The 23,156-nt window shown below is 40.2% G+C and overlaps 1 protein-coding gene across 3 annotated transcripts in view; it reads left to right on the top strand.

Moving 5' to 3' along the window:
• Window positions 1-23,156, top strand: part of lhfpl3 (LHFPL tetraspan subfamily member 3) — a 225,986-nt gene that overhangs the window by 138,606 nt on the left and 64,224 nt on the right. For all 3 annotated transcript variants that reach the window (XM_072241662.1, XM_072241660.1, XM_072241661.1), the window contains one exon: window positions 17,015-17,251. In XM_072241662.1, coding sequence (XP_072097763.1) covers window positions 17,015-17,251 — 237 coding nt within the window. The remainder of the gene's footprint in view (window positions 1-17,014; window positions 17,252-23,156) is intronic.

The following is a 23,156-nucleotide window of genomic DNA, read 5'->3' as shown; positions in this document are numbered from 1 at the left end:
GGGAAAATTCATCCTGGCACTGGTAAAAATGGGGGAACTGAAGTTTCCACTGCACATTTCAGCCATTTTGGGTGCCACGTAGACCTGAGACACTGTGAGGTTTTTTCTGGTTTCCCTTTGGGTCATCTCCGCTGTAATAGGGAGACCTTCCATTTGCTTAAGGGAGTACATGTCAAGAAGAGTGTCTTCTTTTCTAAATTTTTCAGGTATTTCTTTTTCCAAGGTTAAGCAGGACAATCTATCAGCATTTCTATGATTAGCTGTCCTCTTGAATTTAATCTTGTAATTGTGTCCTCCAAGAAACAGAGCCCATCTCTACATTCGAGCTGCTGCTGTTAGTGGAACACACTGCTGGGAATTGAAAATGGACACTAGTGATCGATATCAGTGTTCTGCCTCTAGAAATGCTGTTTGTTTTGTACAAACAGTACTTCCTGTTCATAAGGGAGGAGAAGATGGCGGCGCGCCTGCGCGTGCGCAGCCCTCCTGTGAAAAATCATATTGTATCTATTAAATAGGGGCCGTGGACAATTCTGATTGATGGAGAATGGATGTGAAAGCACAGAGGAACATCTGGAGAAATTTCTGAAACGCCTGTTCCCTGCTGTCATTACTGTGTGGTCGGGAATCTTTCAGAGGGTAGGCCTCAAAATCCCCGGCCTTGCCTGCTTTCGGCGACTGAGAAGGAGGTCGAATCATTTGGACAGAGATGGTGCTCAGTACTGGGTGTCGGAGAGCTGATCAGAGCTCGAAGTTTTCGGATGACTCAGAGTCGGATTGTGGTCGGCATGGCAGTGAGAGTTTTTCTTCCTTCTCCCATCTGCGTGAGATGTGGGACATTTGAGAAACTTTGAACTTTACTGTGCTCATGGACTTCTTCATCAAGTTATGGTATTGTTACACTGTTTGTAACTATATGTTATAATTATGTGGTTTTGTCAGTTTTTTCAGTCTTGGTTTGTCCTGTGTTTTGTGATATCACACCGGAGGAAATAATGTATCATTTCTTAATGCATGCATTAATAAATGACAATAAAAGAGGACTACGTGTCTTCATAATCATCATCATAAGCGGTTTTTACTATAATTTCCTGTGGGTTAATTCAGATTTTGACTTGAAGCACACACGGTAGAAAGACATCCATCTCATTCCACTCTTCATTTGTCCTTCAAACAGCAATATCTGTGAGTCTTAAGCTTTCTTAATATTGGTAAACATTTACAAGATGTACTTTAAAGGAAGTATTATGCTTATCATTTATCATTATTAAACTATGGTTGTGCCACAAGTTCACTCCAGCCCAGTGATTCCCAACGAGGGCAATTACGTGTCCTAAGAAGGTGTTAGGGAAAATAGAAGATAGAAAATAGAAGTCGTCGGACAGATGTTCAAGATTCCTGGGGGTTGAGGGGAGGCGGCAAGCAGCACCCTAATTTGAGGCACGAGACCCGACCGACCGTGTCAAGTCACTGCTGTCGTCAACATCTGATAGACATTCCCAGTTTGTGTTAATTTTTAATTTTAAACTAGACCTGTTCATGATGGATTAAAAACTTGTGGAGCAACTCTCTGAGTCTGAAGGCAGTGAATTCTAATCCCGCTAAGAAACAGAAACTGCAGGTGCAGCCATACAATGTTACATACCTGGAGTATGGGTTTATTCCGTTCCCGTCAGATCAGCAACACCCCATGTGTCTTATTTGTAATCCTGTACCATCTAATGAGCCATGAAACCATCAAAATTGCAGGAACACTTCTGTAAAAGACGCCCTGAAAAGGCTACTTATGGTATTACTGGGTTTGAGAAGATGAAAGAAGCATTTTAAAAGCTTTGCACACTCAAGTCATTTGCCAAGAAAGCTAAAAATGATCTGGATAGTGATCTCATTGCTTCTTATAACATTTCCAAAATGACAGCAAAGTGTGGCAAATCTCATACAATAGGTGAAAGATTAATAATGCTTGCTGTATCAGAAGTGCTCAGCACTGTCCTCAGAAAGGATACCAGTACAGTATGTTAAAATCAATTCCTCTGAGTAATAACTCTGTAGCTCATCATATTGACAAAATGAGTGAAGACATTGAGTATCAACTATGCACAGAGCTACAAAAAACAGAATTTGGGATATAACTGGATGAGTCAACTGTGTGATACAATGAGGCATTGCGAATGACATATGTACGGTTTATCAAAAATGGAAAAGTTTATGAAGAGATTCTCTTATGTAAAACATTAAATACAATTATCAAAGGAGAATCAATCTACAACAAACTCAAAATGTATATTGAGGATAAAAGTATTTCAATTAGGAACATGATTTCTTGTGTAACAGATGGAGCACCGTATATGACAGGTCGTCATGCTGGCTTAGTGGCATTTATGAAAAAAGAAATTCCAAGTCTGCTTGCAATCCATTGTGTAATTCATTGTCAGCATCTCACAGCCAAAAACCTCAGCCAGTGACTTTTTTCAAGCATGACTCTTGTAATATCTGCTAAGATATTAAAGAGCAGAATATTTTGCTGGTTATGCCAATATAACGATGGAGTTTGAACGCTTGCTTCTTCACACTGAAGTGCATTGGTTGTCAAAAGGCTGCTGCTTAAACATTTCTTTGATCTTTTTGACACTGTGGTTGAATTTTTGCTCAAAGTCAAGAGCTTGGGAAACAAGATTGAACTTCTGCGTGGAGATGTTACATACCTAGCCGATCGGTATGACAAAATGATCATTCTAAATATGAAACTGCGAGGTGAGAATTTACTTTAATCCACACAGGAAGTGTAGTCTCCACTTGTATCAGAAAATTGGAAATAAATAAGTAAAACATTGGGAGTAGAATGCTCTCACAGTTTCCCTGCATCGGTAGTATGGTGCTCTCTTTCTCAGAGGGTGATTTACAAGAGTACTGTTTATACCTGCAGTCAATGAAGAAGGATATTCAGAATCAATTCAAGGGTTATTGGATAATTGACCCACTTCTATGCAAAGTGGAAAAATAGGAAGAGAATTGTAAGAAAAAATGATCAAAATTTAGAATGACGAAGAAGCAAAAATGCTTTTGAAAAATGTTCGCTCTTGTGGTATGTGGCTACACCGTCATATGAAGTTTCCTGGTCTTTGGAGAAGAGCCAAATTGCTCTTTATTGCATTTCCATCCTCCTACCTTGTTGAAAGAGGCTTCAGTGCAGTGAACCGCATACTCTCAAAAACAGAAGCTGCTTGGACATTGTTATTTCGTGGGGACTTAAGGCTTTTGCTGTCACAACTTGAACCAAATATTTCAACTCTTGCGAAAAACCATCAGGCTCAAGGATCACATTGATATTGAAACTGCTGTACAGTGCACAGATACTGTGTAAGCTAGGTTTAAAGATAAATAAAAATATAAAGCAGAATCATTTTTCTCATGTTAACATATAGTAGGCATGTTTTTACACTATGGCAGTGCCAAAAAGTATATTGTGCCTAAGAGGGGCATTTGCAAGTATGAAGATGCTTGGGGGGGGGGGGTCTTTGCCAAGTATGAAAGCGCTTTAGGGGGGCATTGGGCGAAAAAGATCAGGAAACACTACTCTGGCCTACATCATAGCTATAGAATGTTGTTTAACGCTGCTCATGAGAATTATAGATAATATTAGTATATTCAGGCGCATGACAATTCTGTATTAAATCTAATACATGTTTTATTTAACTTTCTGCCAGTTCACAAAGTTTTTTCGTTAAAAGCCCTGAAGATAGCTTCCGGCTAGGATGATTTCTGAGAACGTGTTTAACTCCCTACCTAGCTTTGTACACAATGCACTGCAAGGACAGTAGAATCAGTAAAGATGGTAAACTCTCTCCCATACAAGTACTAGTTGAAACATTTTACACCTCAGACCAGACTCATGGCCTCTCTGTTAATCTGTGCATAATTATTCTCTGCAGTGGTAAGGGAACATGATGCAAAGGCCATGGGGTATTCATTTCCATCACTCAAAGCATGTGACATGATTCCATCTATACTATAAGGCAAGGTGCCACAAGCAAGCTTCACTGGACGATGTAGGTGTCTGAGTACAATGTCTGATATTTCCTTTGTCTTTTGGAATGTCATCTCACATAAGAAATAGGAGCAGGAGTTGACTCATCGAGCCTGCTCCTCCATTCAATAAGATCATGGCTGATTTGGCCATGGACTCATCTTCACCTACCTGCCTTTACTCCATAACCCTTAATTCCCCTACTATGCAAAAATCTATTCAACCTTGTCTTAAATATATTTACTAAGGTAGCCTCCACTGCTTCATTGGGCAGAGAATGCCACAGATTCCCCACTCTCTGGGAAAAGCAGTTCCTCCTCATCTCTATCCTAAATCTACTCCCCTGAATCCTGAGGCTATGTCTTCTCATTCTAGTCTCACCTACCAATGGAAACAACTTTCCTGCCTCGATCTTATCTATCCTTTTCATAATTTTAGATGTTTCTATAACATCTCCTCTCATTCTTCTGAATTCCAGTGCATATAGTCGCAGACAACTCAATCTCTCTTCACAGTCTAACCTCCTCATCTCTGGAATCAATCTGGTGAACCTCCTCTGCACCCCCTCCAAAGCCAGTATATCCTTCCTCAAGTAAGGAGACCAGAACTGCACGTAGTACTCCAGGTGCAGCCTCACCAGTACTCTGTACAGTTGCAGCATAACCTCCCTACTCTTAAATTCAATCCCTCAAACAATGAAGGCCAACATTCGATTTGCCTTCTTGATAGCCTGCTGAACCTTCAAACCAGCCTTGTGTGATTCACGCATAAGCACTCCCTAGTCACTTTCCACAGTAGCATGCTGCAATTTTTTACCATTTAAATAATACTCTGCTTTTATTTTTCCTTCCAAAGAGGATGACCTCACATTTACCAACATTGTACTCCATCTGCCAGACCCTTGCCCACTCACTTAACCTATCTATATCTCACTGCAGACTCTCTGCATCTTCTGCACAATTTGCTTTTCCACTCAATTTAGTATCATCAGCAAACTTAGATACACTGCACTCGGTCCCCTCTTCCAGATTGTTAATGTATATCATGAACAGTTGCACCGACCCCTGTGGCACACTGCTCACCACTGATTGCCAACCAGAGTATCACCCATGTAGCCCAACTCTCTCCTTTCTAATAGTTAACCAATCCTCTATCCATGCTAATACATCACCCCCAACTCTATGCATCTATGCATCACACTGCTTTATCCATTGCTATTTCTTCCCAATCTGTAGTAATGAGTTCAAGGGGGAGGAGCACAGTAGCCAGGTTTGGCAGGAACCTGTTATAGTAATTGACAAATCCTAAAAAGGACTGCAACTGTGACATGTCCAGTAGCATCCACCACTGCTTGAATTTTTTCAACGCACTTGTGTAATCGTTGTGCATCAATGGTGTGACCAAAGTAAGTGATGCTTGGTTTAAAGAATTCACACTTGATGCATCATGCTCTGAGTCCATAATCTTCCAACACTGTCCTGAGACTTTGGAGATGTTCCTAAGTCCACTTTGCTGAGGTGTCATCCTCCAGAAAGGTTTGCAAAAATATAAGACCATAAGATATAGGAGCAAAAGTAGGCCATTTGGCCCATCAAGTCTGCTCTGCCATTCAATCATGGACTAATCCAATTCTTCCAGTCATCCCCACTCCCCTGCTTTCACCCTATACCCTTTGATGCCCTGGCTAATCAAGAACCTATCTATCTCTGCCTTAAATACACCCAATGACTTGGCCTTCACAGCTGCTCATGGCAAGAAATTCCACAGATTTACCACCCTCTGATTAAAGTAATTTCTCCGCATCTCAGTTCTAAAAGGATGTCCTTCAATCCTGAACTCGTGCCTTCTTGTCCTAGAATCCCCTACCATGGGAAATAACTTTGCCATATCTAATCTGTTCAGGCCTTTTAACGTTTAGAATGTTTTTATGAGATCACCCCTCATTTTCCTGAACTCTAGGGAATACAGCCCAAGAGCTGCCAGACGTTCCTCATACAGTAACCCTTTCATTCCTGGAATCATTCTCATGAATCTTCTCTGAACCCTCTCCGATGTCAGTACATCCGTTCTCCAAAACTGGACACAATACTCCAAGTGTGGTCTCACGAATGCCTTATAGAGCCTCAACATCACATCCCTGCTCTTATATTCTATACCTCCGGAAATGAATGCCAACATTGCATTTGCCTTCTTCACAACCGACTCAACCTGGAGGTTAACCTTTAGGGTATCTTGCACAAGTACTCCCAAGTCCCTTTGCATCTCTGCATTTTGATTCTCTCCCCATCTAAATAATAGTCTGCCCATTTATTTCTTCCACCAAAGTGCATGACCATACACTTTCCAACATTGTATTTCATTTGCCACTTCTTTGCCCATTCTCCTAAATTATCTGAGTCTCTCTGCAGGCTCTCTGTTTCCTCAACACTACCCGCTCCTCCACCTATCTTTGTATCATCAGCAAAATTAGCCACAAATCCATTAATACCGTAGTCCAAATCATTGAAATACATTGTAAAAAGCAGTGGTCCCAACACTGACCCCTGTGGAACTGCACTAGTAACTGGCAGTCAGCCAGAATAGGATCCCTTTATTCCCACTCTCTGTTTTCTGCCGACCAGCCAAAGGTCCACCCACACTGGTAACTTCCCTGTAATTCCATGGGCGTTTATCTTGCTAAGCAGCCCTTGCGGCACCTTGTCAAAGGCCTTTTGAAAACCCGAGTACACCACATCTACTGCATCTCCTTTGTCTACCCTGCTTGTAATTTCCTCAAAGAATTGCAATAGGTTTGTCAGGTAGGATTTTCCTTTCAGGAAACCATGCTGGCTTTGGCCTATCTTGTCATGTGCCTCCAGGTACACCGTAATCTTATCCCTAACAATCAATTCCAGCAACTTCCCAACCACTGAAGTCAGGCTAACAGGTCTATAGTTTTTTTTTTGCTGCCTCCCACCATTCTTAAATAGCGGAGTAATATTTGGAATTTTCCAGTCATCCAGTACAATGCCAGAATCTTTCGATTCTTGAAAGATCATCGTCAATGCCTCCGCAATCTCTCCAGCTACTTGCTTCAGAACCTGAGGGTGCATTCCATCAGGTCCAGGAGATTTATCCACCCTTGGACCATTATGCTTCCCGAGCACCTTCTCAGTCGTAATTTTCACTGCACAAACTTCACTTCCCTGACACTTTTGAATGTCTGGTATACTGCAGATGTCTTCCACTGTGAAGACTGATGCAAAATATGCATCAGTTCCTCTGCCATCTCTGCATCTCTCATTACAATATCTCCAGCGTCATTTTATATTGGTCCTATATCTACCCTCGACTCTCTTTTATCCTTTATATACTTAAATCTACTTAAATACTAAGAATATCCCCCTTAGTCAAAGATCTTCTAACACCAGACCGAGCTGGGTTCAGGCCAGGCCACTCTTGCTACGGTCAAGTCCTGAACTTAACCCAGTATATTGAGGATAGCTTTGAAATGCGACAAATTACGGGGACAGTATTCATTGACTTAACAGCAGCATACGACACTATGAATCACAGAGGCCTTCTACTGAAATTATCTAAAATATTAAAGAACGAAACCACAGTCAAAGTAATAAGAAGCCTCCTAGAAAATCGTAGATTTTATGTAGAAATGAACGGAATTAAGAGTAGGTGGTGTCCACAAAAGAATGGACTACCACAGGGATCAGTCCTGGCACCTCTACTATTTAATGTTTACACAAATGACCAACCAACCTTTCCTAACACATGCAGGTTTATCCATGCAGACGACCTATGCATAGCAACACAAGCTAACTCCTTCCTAGAAGTTGAAGTACAACGTACAGCAGTCCTCGAAACAATGAAGCAGTATTATGAAAAATGGTCTCTTAACCCAAATCCATCAAACTCAAGTGTGTGCATTCCACCTCAGGAATCGAGAAGCAGCTCAGAAACTCAAGATCTTCTGGTGTGGGAAGGAGCTCGAACACCATCCGACTCCAATTTACCTGGGCATTACAATGGATAGGACGCTCTTATTTGCCACCCACATCCAAAAACTCCAAGAGAAAGTTGGCTCTAAAAAATTAGCAGGCACGAAATGGGAAGCTAATGCTCACACACTTAGATCAACTGCCCTAGCACTCTGCTATGCACCTGCAGAATACTGTGCACCTGTGTGGGGCAGATCAGCCCATGCGAAGAAAGTAGACCTGTTGCTTAACGAAGCCTGCCGAATAATCACGGGCACATTGTGCCTCATACCCGCTAACATCATTTACAGACTTGCAGGCATTGCTCCCCCAGAGATCCGAAGACACACTACAACAAAAATTGAAAAAGGTAAACAGAACTCAGATCCACGGCACCCACTACATCATCATGTGCCAGTTTCCAACTGGCTAAAATCGAGGAAAAGCTTTGCTACAGTGGAGAAACTACCACACGGAACATCCCCCCCCCCCCCAAACATACAGGATTGACCTCTGGCAACAAACAGAAGCCAGAACCCCACCAAACAATACGGTGCAAGACCCCACAGAAATGTTGCCAGACGGGGCACTGCTTGACAGACAGAAGTGGTGCACTCTCAACAGAGCGAGAGCGGGAGTTTGTAGGACAGGAGACAATATGGTGAAGTGGGGTTTAAAGACCATCAAATCCTGTGAGTGTGGCGAAAGGGTGCAGAACATTGAACACATTCTGCGCAATTGCCCACTCTCACCTGATTTAGCTGACACTGTCCTGCTCAATTTCAACCAAACAACACTAGAGTGGCTGGCTGTCTGGTGTGACAAGCTATGATGATATACTTAAAAAAACTTTTAGTATCTTCTTTGATATTATTCGCCAGCTTCCTCTCATAATTCATCTTTTCCCTCTGAAGGACCTTCTTAGTTTCCTTCTGCAAGTTTTAAAAATCTCCCCAATCCTCTATCTTCCCATTAGCTCTGGCTTCCTCATATGCCTTCTTTTTTGCTTTAACTTTGGCTCTGACTTCACTTGTCAGCTACAGTAGTGTCCTTCTTCCCTTTGAAGAATTCTTCTTATTTGGAATATATCTGTCTTGCAGTTCCCTCATTTTTTGCAGAAATTCCAGCCGTTGCTGCTCTGCTGTCCTTCCTGCAAATGTCCCTTTCCAGTCAACTGTAGCCAGTTCCCTCTAGTGCCATTGTAATTTCCTCTATCCCACTGAAATACCGACACATTGGATTTTATTTTTTCCCTCTCAGATTTCAATGTGAACTTTATCGTATGGTGATCACTGTCCCTAAGGGTTCCTTAACCTTAAGCTCTCTTATCACCTCCGGATCATTGCACAACACCCAATCCAGCACAGCCGATCCCCTAGTGGGCTCAACAACAAGCTATTCTAAAAAGCCATCCCTTAGACATTCTACAAATTCTCTCTCTTGAGGTCCAGTGCTGACCTGGTTTTCCCAATCCACTTTCATGTTAAAATCCCCAACAATTATCATGACATTGCCTTTCTGACACGCCTTTTCTACCTCCTGCTGTAATTTGAAATCCACATCCCAGCTGATGTTTGGAGGCCTGTATACAACTGCCATTAGGGTCCTTTTACCCTTCCCATTTCTTAACTCAACCCATAAAGACTCTACACCTTCCAATCCTATGTCATCTCTTTCTAATGATTTAATATTATTTCTTATACACTGAGCCACACCACCCCCTCTGCCTACTAACCTATCTTTCCGATGTACCGTATATCCTTGGATGTTCAGCTCCCAATGACAACCATCCTTTAGCCAAATTTCAGAGATGGCCACAACGTCATATTTGCCAGTCTGCAGCTGAATTTCAAGATCATCCATTTTATTCCTTATGCTGCATACATTCAAATACAACACTCTCAGTCCAGTATTTTTTGCTTTCTGTTTTAACTGCACCATGCTTCTATTGCCCTGTAACTCATGCCTCTGGCTTTGATTCAGCCTCATCTCCCGCCTGTTCTTTCTATAACCTCTGTTGCACGCTATCTATCCTGGGCAGAGGATATTGATCTACTTTCAATACTGGGTTAATGGTGACTTTAAAATCACCACAGATCCTGACAGGCCAATTCTCCTTTGCTGTTGGGACTACTGATGTTGTCCATGGTCTCCACCCAACTTCAAAGAGTTTCTTCAGCCTCTATGCGATCTAGCTCACAGGCTACTTTGTCACAGATGGTATGAGGAACCGGACGGTATGGCATTTTCATTCAACATTATTTTACCCTTGGTACTGTATGGTTGAGCTTTCCAATCTCTCTCCGGTAAGCTGCCTCATCGCCACCTCTGGTTTGTTCAACAACAGCAGTGTCGTCAGCAAGAGTGGAGATGGCATTGGAGCTGTGCTTAGCCACACAGTCATTTGCCTATAAAGAGTATAAATAGTTTGCAGACGACACAACTGTCATTGGCCTTATCCGAGACGGTGATGAGTCTGCATACAGACGGGTGGTGGAACGGCTTGCCCTCTGGTGTGGCCAGAACAATCTGGAGCTAAATATGCTCAAGACTATGGAGATGACAGTGGACTTCAGGAGGAGCCCCCCAGTACTCCCCCCACTCACTATACTCAACAGTATTGTGTCTGCTGTGGAGACCTTCAGGTTGCTGGGTGTCACAATCTCCCAGGACCTGAGGTGGACACCCATCAAAGGCTCAACAGAAGTTGTATTTCCTACGTCAACTCAGGAAGTACAACCTGCCTCAGGAGCTGCTGATTCAATTCTATTCAGGAATAATCCAGTCTGTTCTCTGTTCATCCATCCCTGTCTGGTTTGGATCAGCTACCAAACAAGAAAGAATAGACTCCAAAGAACCGTCAGGGCTGCGGAAAGGATTATTGGTGTGAAGCTGCCCTCGATCCAGGACTTCTATGCATCTAGAGTTAGGAAGCGAGCAAGCAGCATCATTGTAGACCCATCACACCCTGGACATCATCTGTTCCAACTCCTTCCTTCTGGTAGGCACTTTAGATCACTGTATGCCAGGACAAATAGGTACAAGAACAGTTTCTTTCCGTATGCCATCAGTCTTATGAACACTTGAATTTTAGTCTATTATAAACCAAGTCCACCTGTACATACACAGGTATACCTCATTGTATATAGTTCACAATTATTTGCACTATTGTTTTGTTTGCTTTTTGATTCTGTACAGCGAGAGCTCAGGGAAACCGGCATCAAATTCCCTGTATGTGTCCACCAACTTGGCGATAATAAAGGATTCTGAGTAGAACAGGGAACAAAGCACACAGCATAGAGGTGCACCTGCGTTGGTAATCAGTGAGGAGGAGATGTTCAATGTAACAGCGACACTCGCTAAATATCAGCAGAACCAAGGAGCTGATGGTTAGCTTCAGGAAGGGGAAGGCGGGTGACCATGCGCAAGTCTACACGGGGGATGGTAATGGAGAGAGTCAGCAGCTTTAGAGTCTTGGGTGCTAACATATCAGATGACCTGTCCTGCACCCAGCACATAGATGCAATCATAAGGAGAGCATGCCCGCATCTTTGTTAGCATATAAAGCGTTAACGCATGTCACTGAACACTCTTACAAACATCTACAGGTGTAGTGTTGAAAGTATTCTGACTGGTTGCATCATGTTTTGGGATGGCAATTTGAATGCACAGGAACATAAAAAGCCGCAGACAATAGTGCTCTCTGCCTAGTACATCATAGGCACATCCTTGCCTGGAATTGTCAGCATCTACAGGAGGCTCTGCCATCGTGTAAGATCCCCACAATACAAGCTATGCCATCTTCTCATAGCTACCATCAGTCAGGGAGTACTGAAGCTTGGCATCCCACACCAGCAGGTTCAAGAACAGCTACTTCCCTTCGACTATCTGGTTCTTGAATCAACCAAAAAAAAACCCTAATCATTATAGTTTAGCAATACTTTGCAGTAAAATGAATGTTTTTGTTGTAATTGTATTTTCTTGTGAAAATTGTGTATAATTTATGGTTAATTTATGTTTTTCTTGTAAATGCTGCTTCTGTGATGCTACTACAATTAAGTTTTTCAAGGGACCTATTGTGCACTGGCAATACCTGAACCCAGGTGCAGAGAAACAGCAGACTCTCATGTAGAGACGGAAAGAAGAGTTTATACATGGGAATTCCAACAAAACTTTGGTGGCTAGACTGAGTGACACTACAAGACGAGTCATTCTCAAAACAAGGACCCTGCGATAAGTACTAATCAGGAGTCTGCTTGAAATAATCACAGAACACAAAAAACTTGTGCCAGTCAAAGTAAACTTAACACAATGAAACAGAGAGCACAAGGGCTTAGTGACTCTAATTAAGACAATTAACAAATACAGGTGCTCTAGAAACCTCAGAGCCCAAAGGTGTACAACTCGCCGCACAGGCTCGTGAAACCTTTTCAACATGTACTTGTATATACATATATAACAATATACTCGATTTCAACTTCAACTTTGGCCTTCACTGGGGTTGCTTCTCTGATATGACCTAATACATAGAATATACCAGTCCCAAATATGCAAATGACTTCATACCCATGGATGTCATCTCTGGTGAGCATTTAGCTGAAAGTTTCCTGGCATCGTCTCATATAGGCTGCACATAAATCAAGAGATATGTTTTGTAAGAAAAATTGAGGAGGATGTTAACAATAGATGCTAGGGGAGACCAAGGAGTATGTACGTAGGTGGACAAAGTCATGAAGGTAGCTTGTCTTCATCAGATGGGGCATTGATAATGAGAGTTGGGACATCATGTTCCAGCTATATGCATAATGTTACTGTGAATTGGTAACTACAGAGCTGGTTCAGTAATTATTTTTATCTGTCTGTTTTAATTATCAGTACTTTCTATTTTAAATAAAAATATATAATACGATTTATTTTTCCATTAGTTAAATATATTTGAAATACTTTTAAATAACTCTGATTATCAGAGAAGTTTACATAGAAACTGCTTAAAAGCCATCTTGGCTTCTAACGCTGCCTATCGCAGGATCCAGAACAACCCTCAAATGCCTAATCATAGCTTCAAACTGCATCACATTTTACGGTGGCTAAACATTGAACTCAATGGTACAGAGGAATCAAAGAAGGCAAGTGCAGTTTGGGAACCAGGTGCAATTAGATTATTGCTGTTTTTATTTTGTGTAGTTAGCTGGCTCATATTGATAAAAGTGAAAATTTGTGGGTCAGAAAATAAATATTTCAAAACAATGATTTGAATGATATGAGTCTTTAACTTTTATTAAACCTCTTTAGCCTGTTACAGGGTTTTCAAGGAAGTATTTATGCAACCTAACTGTTGTTTTATAAAGCAACTGAGATTTAAAAGAATCTCTAAAAGTATTGTTGTTAGTGCAGTATTTGTTAAGTGAAGTGGAAAATCATTATGTCCAACTGAGAAGGTTTAGGGAAATTCAGGAATCATAGAAATATAGTTATTCTATTGCTCAACTCAGGAATACGTTAATAGAGAGACCCATAACAATTGCACTATTTCATGCCAAGAGGAATTAGGTTTTGGACTCACATACTTTTGAAAATATAAATATTTGACTTTTAGTCAGCACGGTTTCCTCAAGGGGAAATTTTACCTAACAAATCTGTTGGAATTCTTTGAAGAAATAACAAGCAAGATAGACAAAAGAGAATTGGTTGATGTTGTGTAGTTGGATTTTCAGAAGGCCTTTGACAAGGTGCCATACACGAGGCTGCTTAACAAGCTAAAAGTGCATGGTATTATTCAAAAGATTATAGCATGGATAAAGCAGTGGCTGATTGGCAGTAGGCAAAGAGTGGGAATAAAGGGAGACTCTTCGGGTTGGCTGCCAGTGACTAGTGGTGTTCCACAGGGCTGATTCTTTTTACGTTATATGTCAATGATTTGGATGATGGAATTGATGGCTTTCTTGCAAAGTTTGCAGACGATATGAAGATAGATGCAGGAGTGGGTAGTTTTGAGGAAGTAGAAAGCCTACAGAAAGATTGAGACAGATTAGGAGAATGCAAAAAGAAATGGCAAATGGAATACAGTGTCGGTAGTGTATGCTCATGCACTTTGGTAGAAGAAATGAAAGGGTTGACTATTTTCTAAATGGAGAGAAAATACAAAAAACTGACTAGCAAAGGGACTTGGGAGTCCTAGTGCAGGATTCCCTAAATGTTAATTTGTAGGTTGAGTCTTTGGTGAGGAATGCAATGTTATCATTCATTTCAAGAGGACTAGAATATAAAAGCAAGGATGTAATGTTGAGACTTTATAAAGCCCTTGCAATATTGTGAGCAATTTTGGGCCTCTTATCTTAGAAAGGAGCACTGAAACTGGAGAGGGTTCAGAGGAGGTTCACGAAAATGATTCCAGGTTTGAACGGCTTGTCATATGAAAAGTGTTTGATGGCTCTGGGCTTGTATTCACTGGAGTTCATAAGACCTTATTGAAACCAACTGCATGGTGAAAGGCCTTGATAGAGTGGATGTGGAGAGGATGTTACCTATGGTGGTAGAACCTAAGACCAGAGGACACAGCCTCAGAATAAAGGGGCAGCCTTCTAGAACGGAGATGAGGAAGAATTTATTTAGCCAGAGTACAGCTGTGGAATTCTTTGCCACAGACAGCTGTGGAGGCCAAGTCTTTATATATACTTAAGGCAGAGCTTGGTAGATTCTTGATTTGTCAGGGCATGAAGGGATTCGGGGATAAGGCAGGATATTGGGGCTGAGAAGAAAATTGGATCTGCCATGATGAAATAGCAGAGCAAATTCAATTGGCCAAATGGCCTTATTCTGCTCCTATATCTTATGGTCTTATAGACCTATGGACTTAAATTGATAGATGGTTATACTATGGTTGGTGTTGGGCTATTGCATGGAGCTGTGTTGTCCATACATTAATCAAGGACTGGATAATTAATATTTGAATGTATGTACTTGGTACTTCAGGATCAAGAGGTATGAGTTTTCCTTCATTTTTGTCTTTTCTCAACTGGTCTTTAGTATTTTGGCGTGACTGAGATTGTCCTGTACTGGATAAGCACCTAAAGTTTATTTCTGATGATACTTTTTGCGACCTGTACTCCATTTTATGCATCTTTGATATCTTTAAATGTTTAAGAGCCACAGAGTCATGCTGCATAAGAACAGGCCTGTCGGCCCATCATGTCCACACTAACCATCAAATACCTGTCTGTACTGATCACAATCACCGGCTCTTGGTCTGTACCCGACAATACATTAGCTATTCAAGCACCTCTTTAAATCTTCAATACTCAGCACCACCAAACTCCAATCGTCCTCTGAGTGAAAAAATTCTTCCTCTGATCTGTTCGAAATGTTCTACTCCTCAATTTAAACCAATGGCCTTAGGTACTTCAGCCATGTGGAAATGTTTCATACTGTCTAGTTTATCAATGCTGCTCATAATTTTATGCACCTCTATTTGGTCTCCCCTCTGCCCCACCTGCTCCTATGAAACCAGGCTCAGCCTATCCAATCTCCCCCTCATTATTAAAATATCCCAAATAGCCAGATGAATCTCCTCTTTATGTTTTCCAGCACAAGATATAATTTCTGTAATGTGACAACCAGAACTGCACAGTGTATTCCAGCTATGGTCTAAACAATGTTTTATAAAATTGTACCAAGATTTCCCTGTCCTTATATTCCACCTCAAGTCATGAAAAGAAGTATCCCGTATGTCTCCTTCACTGTTTTATCTAACTGTGCTGCACTTTAACAATCTTAGAATGTACACCAAGGTCCCTACCATTCATGATATAGGTCCACAGCAAAATGCATCACTGACACCCATCTGCCATCACCTTACCCATCTAATCAGCTGATCAATATCGTTTTGTAGCCTAAGATTACTTTCCTCATGTTACATCACAAATTTGCTGACTGTTGGGAGGTATGTAGTATAATTGCAGCAAAGTGATTGCCTTTTCTTTATTTTTAAACTCTGTTCATGGTGCCTTATTTGAAGAGCAGTGGTGTCCTTGATCAACAATGCGATGCCCATTGGATTTATTTAAACTTGTGGGGGCTGCTGTTTTGATGGCTTCAAATCAATTTTTGTAATGTCAATAACTCAATAAGATGGCAATGTTTCTTTGAGCCTTTGAGAGTTGATGTTGAACTTATGTCTGTTTTGCAATGGTATTTAACCACCGACATACTCATACAACATTCAGAGGGTATTAGCCATAGGAGATCATCAGAGATATTGATGAGCTTTCAGAGCCAGTCAGATGCAGGATACTCCTGATCTTTCATTCAGGTTGGGCAGCTGCTGAAATCCTTCTTTTTACAAGCTCTGATTAAATGTATTTTTTAGAAACTTTATTCAACAAATAGGATGCTTGGGAATCAAATGGTGGAGCAGCCTCGACTGGCTGAATGGCCTAATTCTGCTCCTGTGATTTATGGTCTTGTGGTGAACTCAATGGGTAAGGCAGAATCTGTGGAGGGAAATGGACAGTCAATGTTTTGGGTTGAAATCTTCCGTCCAGTTCTGGATAAAGAAGTAGATTTTCTCTAACTTTCTCTAACTTTCTCTAACAACAAATGCATTGGATTCTAAACCAAATTCCTTTTTTTAAATTAATTCAGTGGTATGTGGGCTTCTTAAGCTGAACCAGCATTTAACTACCCATCCCTAATTGCCTTTGATAACGTGATGGTGACTTGCTTTCCTGAACCACTGCAGGTTGTGAGCAATGCTGTTGGCATTTCTGACCCAGTGACAGTGAAGCAATGGCGATATATTTCCAAGTTAGCACAGCATGTGGCTTGAAGGGAAAATTCCAGGTGGTTATTATCTCAAGTACAAAATTGAAAATTGGAGCAAAAATCTGTGGATGCTGGAAATCCAAAACAAAAGAGAAAATTCTACGAATATTCAATGGGTGAGGCTGTATCCATGAGGTTATTCTCTTCCAAAGATGTGGTATGTTTTCATTCATTCCTTCCTGATCTTCTCTTTCAGCCGGCTGCTTAATCTTGGGCTGCATGATCTTCCCAGATGGCTGGGATTCAGATGAAGTAAAGCGGATGTGTGGGGAAAAAACAGACAAGTATACACTTGGTGCCTGCTCCGTCCGCTGGGCCTACATTCTGGCAATTATCGGAATCCTAGATGCTCTCATCCTTTCCTTTCTGGCATTTGTCCTCGGCAACAGGCAAGATGGTTTACTGCCAGATGACTTCAAAGTGGATGCCAAAGGTATGATCTTTCTCGGTCACATCAAACAATCCTTTTATTCAAGAAATCCTATTAAATATTTAAAGCACAGTTAATTTAATATCCCAGATCTAAACAGTAACTTGCATAACTTTGAAAGTTCATTGCTCCATTAATAGTTCTGAATATAATTCAGAAGGTTAAGAATATATATAGAATATTTATTTATGAATTTTATTATAACAATAATTGATTTAGACTTGGTAATAAAACTAGCTTAACACTTTAAGCATTAGATTTTAACAAGGAATCAATTAGAATTTGAAATGAATGCATTCTGTTCTGCAAGTTTATTCATGTAAAGTACAAAATACATTTCTGCATCTTCAGTGATATCGTTAAAGGAATTTTTTTGTGTTATCACCTGTTTTGGAAAGTGAATTTATGACATAATTAGCGAACCTACCAAGTTCATACAGTTGCATTGTAGGTTACAGGATTGCTTTTGCTGTGCTTTACTGTGCTTCCAAACAATATCAGACTTCGGTAAATGCTGATAAATGAAAAATGTTTAAATTCTGGCTTCAGTGGCCAAGGTTTACACTAATTCCCTTGGAATCAGTGCTGGAAATGTAAGCAGTCTGAGGAACAATTGTAGGTTTCTAATCTGTATTTTTGTGTTAGTTCTTAATTATAGTTAATAACTGCCAGCAAGAATAATGTTGTATTAAATATTATTCAGGTTCAAGTCCATCTCAGGAAATTAATAAATGGATCTGCAGGCTAAAGATAATTCATACTATATACGCATAACATGCAAACTTCTGTAGATATTTGTAACTATGAAATAAAGGCATATGAAATATTGAAAGTACCCAACAGGCTTGGTAGTAACATTTCAGGCAGTTGACTAGAATGGTCACCTGCTGATGTCTTTACAGTTTTTCTTTGCCTAGAAATTTGAATTTTGTACACAGACTGATAATGATGAGTGAGGAGACAGGTCACTTGTCTAATGAATACAAGTTGTATCACTGTTCAAAGCTAGCATAGTTTCAACTGCTAATCCTTGTTTTTTTACTAATATTGCTCATTATGCTCAAGATATACTTCACTTGTTAAACAGCAGTTTAGTTGGCAGCTGTGAGATGTCTTGAGATAAAGTGTGTTATCATTAGTATGTGTGTGGGTATAATGAAATTTCTAACCCTTAGGCAAGGTTTCTATTGTAATTATAATGGATCTAGGAAGCACCATCCCAGTGTGTGGACAGATACATATCAAAGAAATTAAAATAAATGCACACTGTTCTCTGCCTATTACTTATTGCCTGATACAGGAGCCAAACCAACATATGTATGAGAATAATGACTTTAGAAAGCCAAGGTGATCTATCAGGCAAAACTTTCCAGCAAGTGTTTACTTCATTTGCATTGTTTTTGCCCTAAAGGCCTGGATTTTATGGTAAGTGGCAAAGCGACAATTCCTTTTCTAAAAAAAAGCAATCTACAAAGCTCAAGTCCATTTCTCATTTTATGATCTTGGCTGGTGTCATGTAATCAAGGAAACTCCTGGTGTCCAACAAAAAGGATGCTGAGATGCAACTCATAACTTCAAATTCTCAGAGTCAGCAGACCGGGAAATAAAAGGCATAATTTTATCTAATATGTTAACAAGTATATCGGATAGAATAATGCTTGAAAGAAAGATACAAAAAAAAGAAACATACATGTAAATCAAAGCAAAAGCTTAATATCATAATAACTGTTGAAAACCTGATGTTCGTTATTCCTAAAATCTAAAATATTTTGCAATACTTACCTCAGGGAATTGCAGTCCACAGATATAAAATTGCATTTTTAAACTATAGAGTTTGCCAAACAGTAATTATGACTTTGCATCCCATTAAGATCTCATCTTGAAATCATGCAACAAAACATTAACATTTTCAAGGTAATTTATCTTAAATGGTTCCTAAATCATTTTAAATTCTAATCAAATCATTGGTTTTCCTTGATTACATAGGAGATGGCTGCAAAACAATGCAAGTTGTGGAGAAGCAGTGTATCACCCACAGCGCCTTCTGAATTTCCTCAATTCATTGTGCACATCTCCAACATTGTTGTCGATTTCATGATTCTTCCATTAATTAAAATGCAGAAACAACCTTTGTCAGTCAAGATTCTGTGTTATTTACTTTACGGTTGTGGCGCAGCCACTTTTTCTGCTTTTCAGTTCCAATAGTCTTGCAGTGCAAGAAGTCACGTATGGATGAATATTAGAGGTAGATAAAAGTTCTTAATCCAGAAATCGCCCTGATAACATTCTACTAATGATTGGGAACATGGCCTGGTGCATCTGGAACTTGTACTTAATTCCAGCAGAGTTTTCTTCACACAATTTAGGTCATGATCACAGGGAAGAGAGGTTTGTAGATGAGTTGTGGAAAAAGGAATGGGTTGACAAATATGGACCTGGAGGGGTGAGTTAGGGAGAGTGTCATAATTCTTCTAATTCTTCTTCCAGTAAAGTTCAATGGCAGTTTGTAGATTAACATGAGGTGCATTACCACTACAGCTGAGCTAGATTGTGGAGCAAAGTGATGGGAGGTACACTGCCTATAATTTCCCCTCCCCTCAAAAAAAACTCAACTAATATCAAGAAGTCTAATACTTGAGGAAGTCAAATATGCACTTATATACATTACAATGCCAGTGATGTCCTAACGTACTACCCATGTTACACTTTCCAGGTGAGACAACACTTCACTTCTGAGTCTATTGGGGTCACCTATTGCATCCGGTGTTCCCGGTGCGGCCTCCTCTACATCGGTGAAACCCGACACAGATTGGGGGACCGCTTCGTCAAGCACCTCCACTCCATCCGCCACAACAGACAGGATCTCCTGGTAGCCACCCACTTCAACTCTGCTTCCCATTCCCATTCAGATATGTCCATATATGGCCTCCTCTACTGCCATGATGAGGCTAAACTCAGGTTGGAGGAGCAACACCTCATATACCATCTAGGTAGTCTCCAGTCCCTTGGTATGAACATAGAATTCTCCAACTTCCGGTAATTCCCTCCCTCTCCCTTCCTCTATCCCTATCTCACTCTACCCCCTCCCCCAGCTCCCTCATGGTTCCGCCTCCTTCTTCTACTACCCATTGTTTTCAGGGCTATGACGTCAATGCTTCCCCTCCCCCACCCCTTTGTCTTTCAAATTACTGGCCTTTCAACTGAAGCTACAAGCATTCTTCAAATCCTTCACCATCTTTCATTCTTCAGTCCTGACGAAGGGTTCCGGCCTGAAATGTCGACTCATCGTTTCTAACTGATGCTGCCCGACCTGCTGAGTTCATCCAGTGTACTGAAAGTGTTGCTTTGATCACAACATCTGCAGATTATTTTGTGTTTACCATGTTACACTTCGTCTGTCTCAAAGATCTCAATTTAGTAATTAGATGTTTCCTTTGCACCTCATAGGATCTGCATTCAAACAATATATGCTGCACTGTTTCTTGACAAGTGCACTCCCTAGTCATGCATATTAGTTCTGAACAAGAAATTATTCAACCTAGTATGTCCAATACATAAATGTGTAAGTACAGCTTCTTCCCTCGTTTTTATACCCATTTCTCACTATCCTCTGAATTTGATATAAATGCCATCCTTCCTTTTCCTTATCTCAATTTTGTTGCCACAGTGATCAAATAGACTTTTTAGTTATGGTTTTCCCCTTCCCTTTATGCAAAAGCACCACTATATTTACATCCTTAATTTTTAGTGATTGCTCGGCTAGGAATTCTGCCGCCTTGTTTCCTTCAATCCCAACGTCGGCAAGGAGCCATAAGCCTAGACCCTGCAGCCTCAACAGATGTTGTCCAATCTCAAGAAGAATGTGTGGCCTACAGTTTGAAATGCCTGTTTTAAAAGATGTCAAAACCGAGAAAGAATCAGAGCACAGAAGTACTTCTGCGACCCATTCCAAGGCTAAAATGATAGCAACCATCTCAGATGCAAATACTAATAGTTTGTCTGATAATCTTTTCTTAATAGTCACCTGAAACTCTGAAACATAAACAGAAATGAACATAAACATAAACAGTGAATGACCTGTCACTGGATCTTTTGAGCCATCTATATAGATATGCAGGAAACCATAATATCTGCCTTGCAGATATTGCTGAACTCCCTGTACCACTGATATACAATCAATCTTCATCTTGATCTTTTCTTGAAGGCTTTAATCAACCACAGGCAAAGGGAAAAGTCATGGAGAAGTGGCAGAAATGGGTTCACTGGGATAATATTCCACATAAAACAACCCAAGATTTGGTACCCATTTATTTCCCATCCACCCAAATCTGAAGACCTTACGAATGAAGTGCTCCCAACACTCTACCAATGTTCACAATATTGGATGACCAACTTTAGGTCCTCCTACAATAACCCAATAAACCATCGCTAACTATATCCTGCATAGATATAAAGGTACTTCACCCATTTCTACCAGTAATGCCAAAATTGAGGATGGATTTAATAGCAACACAACATAATCTCAACACTTGAGCTTGAACTTTATTTAGGGGCCCTAAGACTGCTGGTGATGCTGACCCATAAGCAATACATTCGTAATTAATAACAGATCTGATTAAAACAGAATACTTTTGTTTAAGTGATCTCCTACTTACACCCCAATCACACCCAAATAAGCACTTGAGCACATTAAGGGCTTTTTCAGACTTTTGCACCATTTTAGTCACATGCATCTTCCAGGTTAGCCTTGTGTTCATCCACATACATTGAAATTTTGCCACTGACTCTTGTTTAAGAGATTGCTCATATAACTTGAGATCAATTGTGGGTGTAATGTTCCTTTTAGAATAAAATAAATAACTTGAATCTGTGCAACAGAAAATTTAAATCCCCACTGACATCCTCCATTCTTCTATTTTATTAATAGATGCCTGCATTGCCATAACTATATAATTTATATTCCTGCTGTTCTTCCACACTGCTCCATCATCAGCATATAACAATTTGGAAATATCTGAGCCAACGTTTAAGAAAACATCATTAATCATAATATTAAAGAGGAGTATGCTACACAGATGCCCCTGTGGAGTCCTATTCTCTATCTCATACTCCTTAGAGAATGTTGTTCCCCACCCCTTCCACTAACTTGTATCTTCCTGTCACATAAAATATCTCGAATCATTTGAACATTCTCCCATCTATTCCCATCTTTTCATGTTTAAACAGAAACCCTTGTGGCGATAACATATCATAAGCTTTTTCTACATCAAAGTAAATTGCTATAACTGATTATTTATTAACTGGGGCCTAACAATGATCAACTTCCAAACAACACCAAGTCCATAGTCATTTTCCCTTCATGATATTCGAATTGATATACAGCTAATTTTTTACTACCCTCCACAAAATAAGAAAGCCTTACTATAACCATTCATTCCATTATCTTACGTACATGTGAAGTTAGCGAAATACGTCTATAACTGTAAGGATCTGACTGATCCTTACTAGGTTTCAACCAGGGATAACAACTGCTAATTTCCAGGAAGGAAGAAGTTGTCCATTAACACATCTTGTATTGAAAAATTCCAAAACCAACTTAAGTTTTGAATCTGATAACCATGTAAGTATACTATAACAAATATCATCTTTCCCAGGTGGATGTCTGACTGCAATGTGTTACAATTTGACAGAGGAGATTACGTTTGAAATATGGCAGGGTGCTGGTTATGGAGCATTGAGGTGCATTGGTGAATATTTTTTGAAGGGACCCCACAAACTGTTTTATTCTGACATCAGATTTGACTTGTTCAAGTGGATTTATGTCATGTCTTGCCAAAGAACACCTCATATCCTTATTAAGTCCATAAAACTACCATGTATTTGTTTGGAGTTCTTGAATATATTTAAT

Source organism: Mobula birostris, chromosome 23 (genome assembly GCF_030028105.1).
Source record: "Mobula birostris isolate sMobBir1 chromosome 23, sMobBir1.hap1, whole genome shotgun sequence".
NCBI lineage: Eukaryota > Metazoa > Chordata > Chondrichthyes > Myliobatiformes > Myliobatidae > Mobula > Mobula birostris.
Note: the sequence above shows the minus strand (reverse complement) of the source record. Positions and strands in the feature narration are given on the sequence as shown.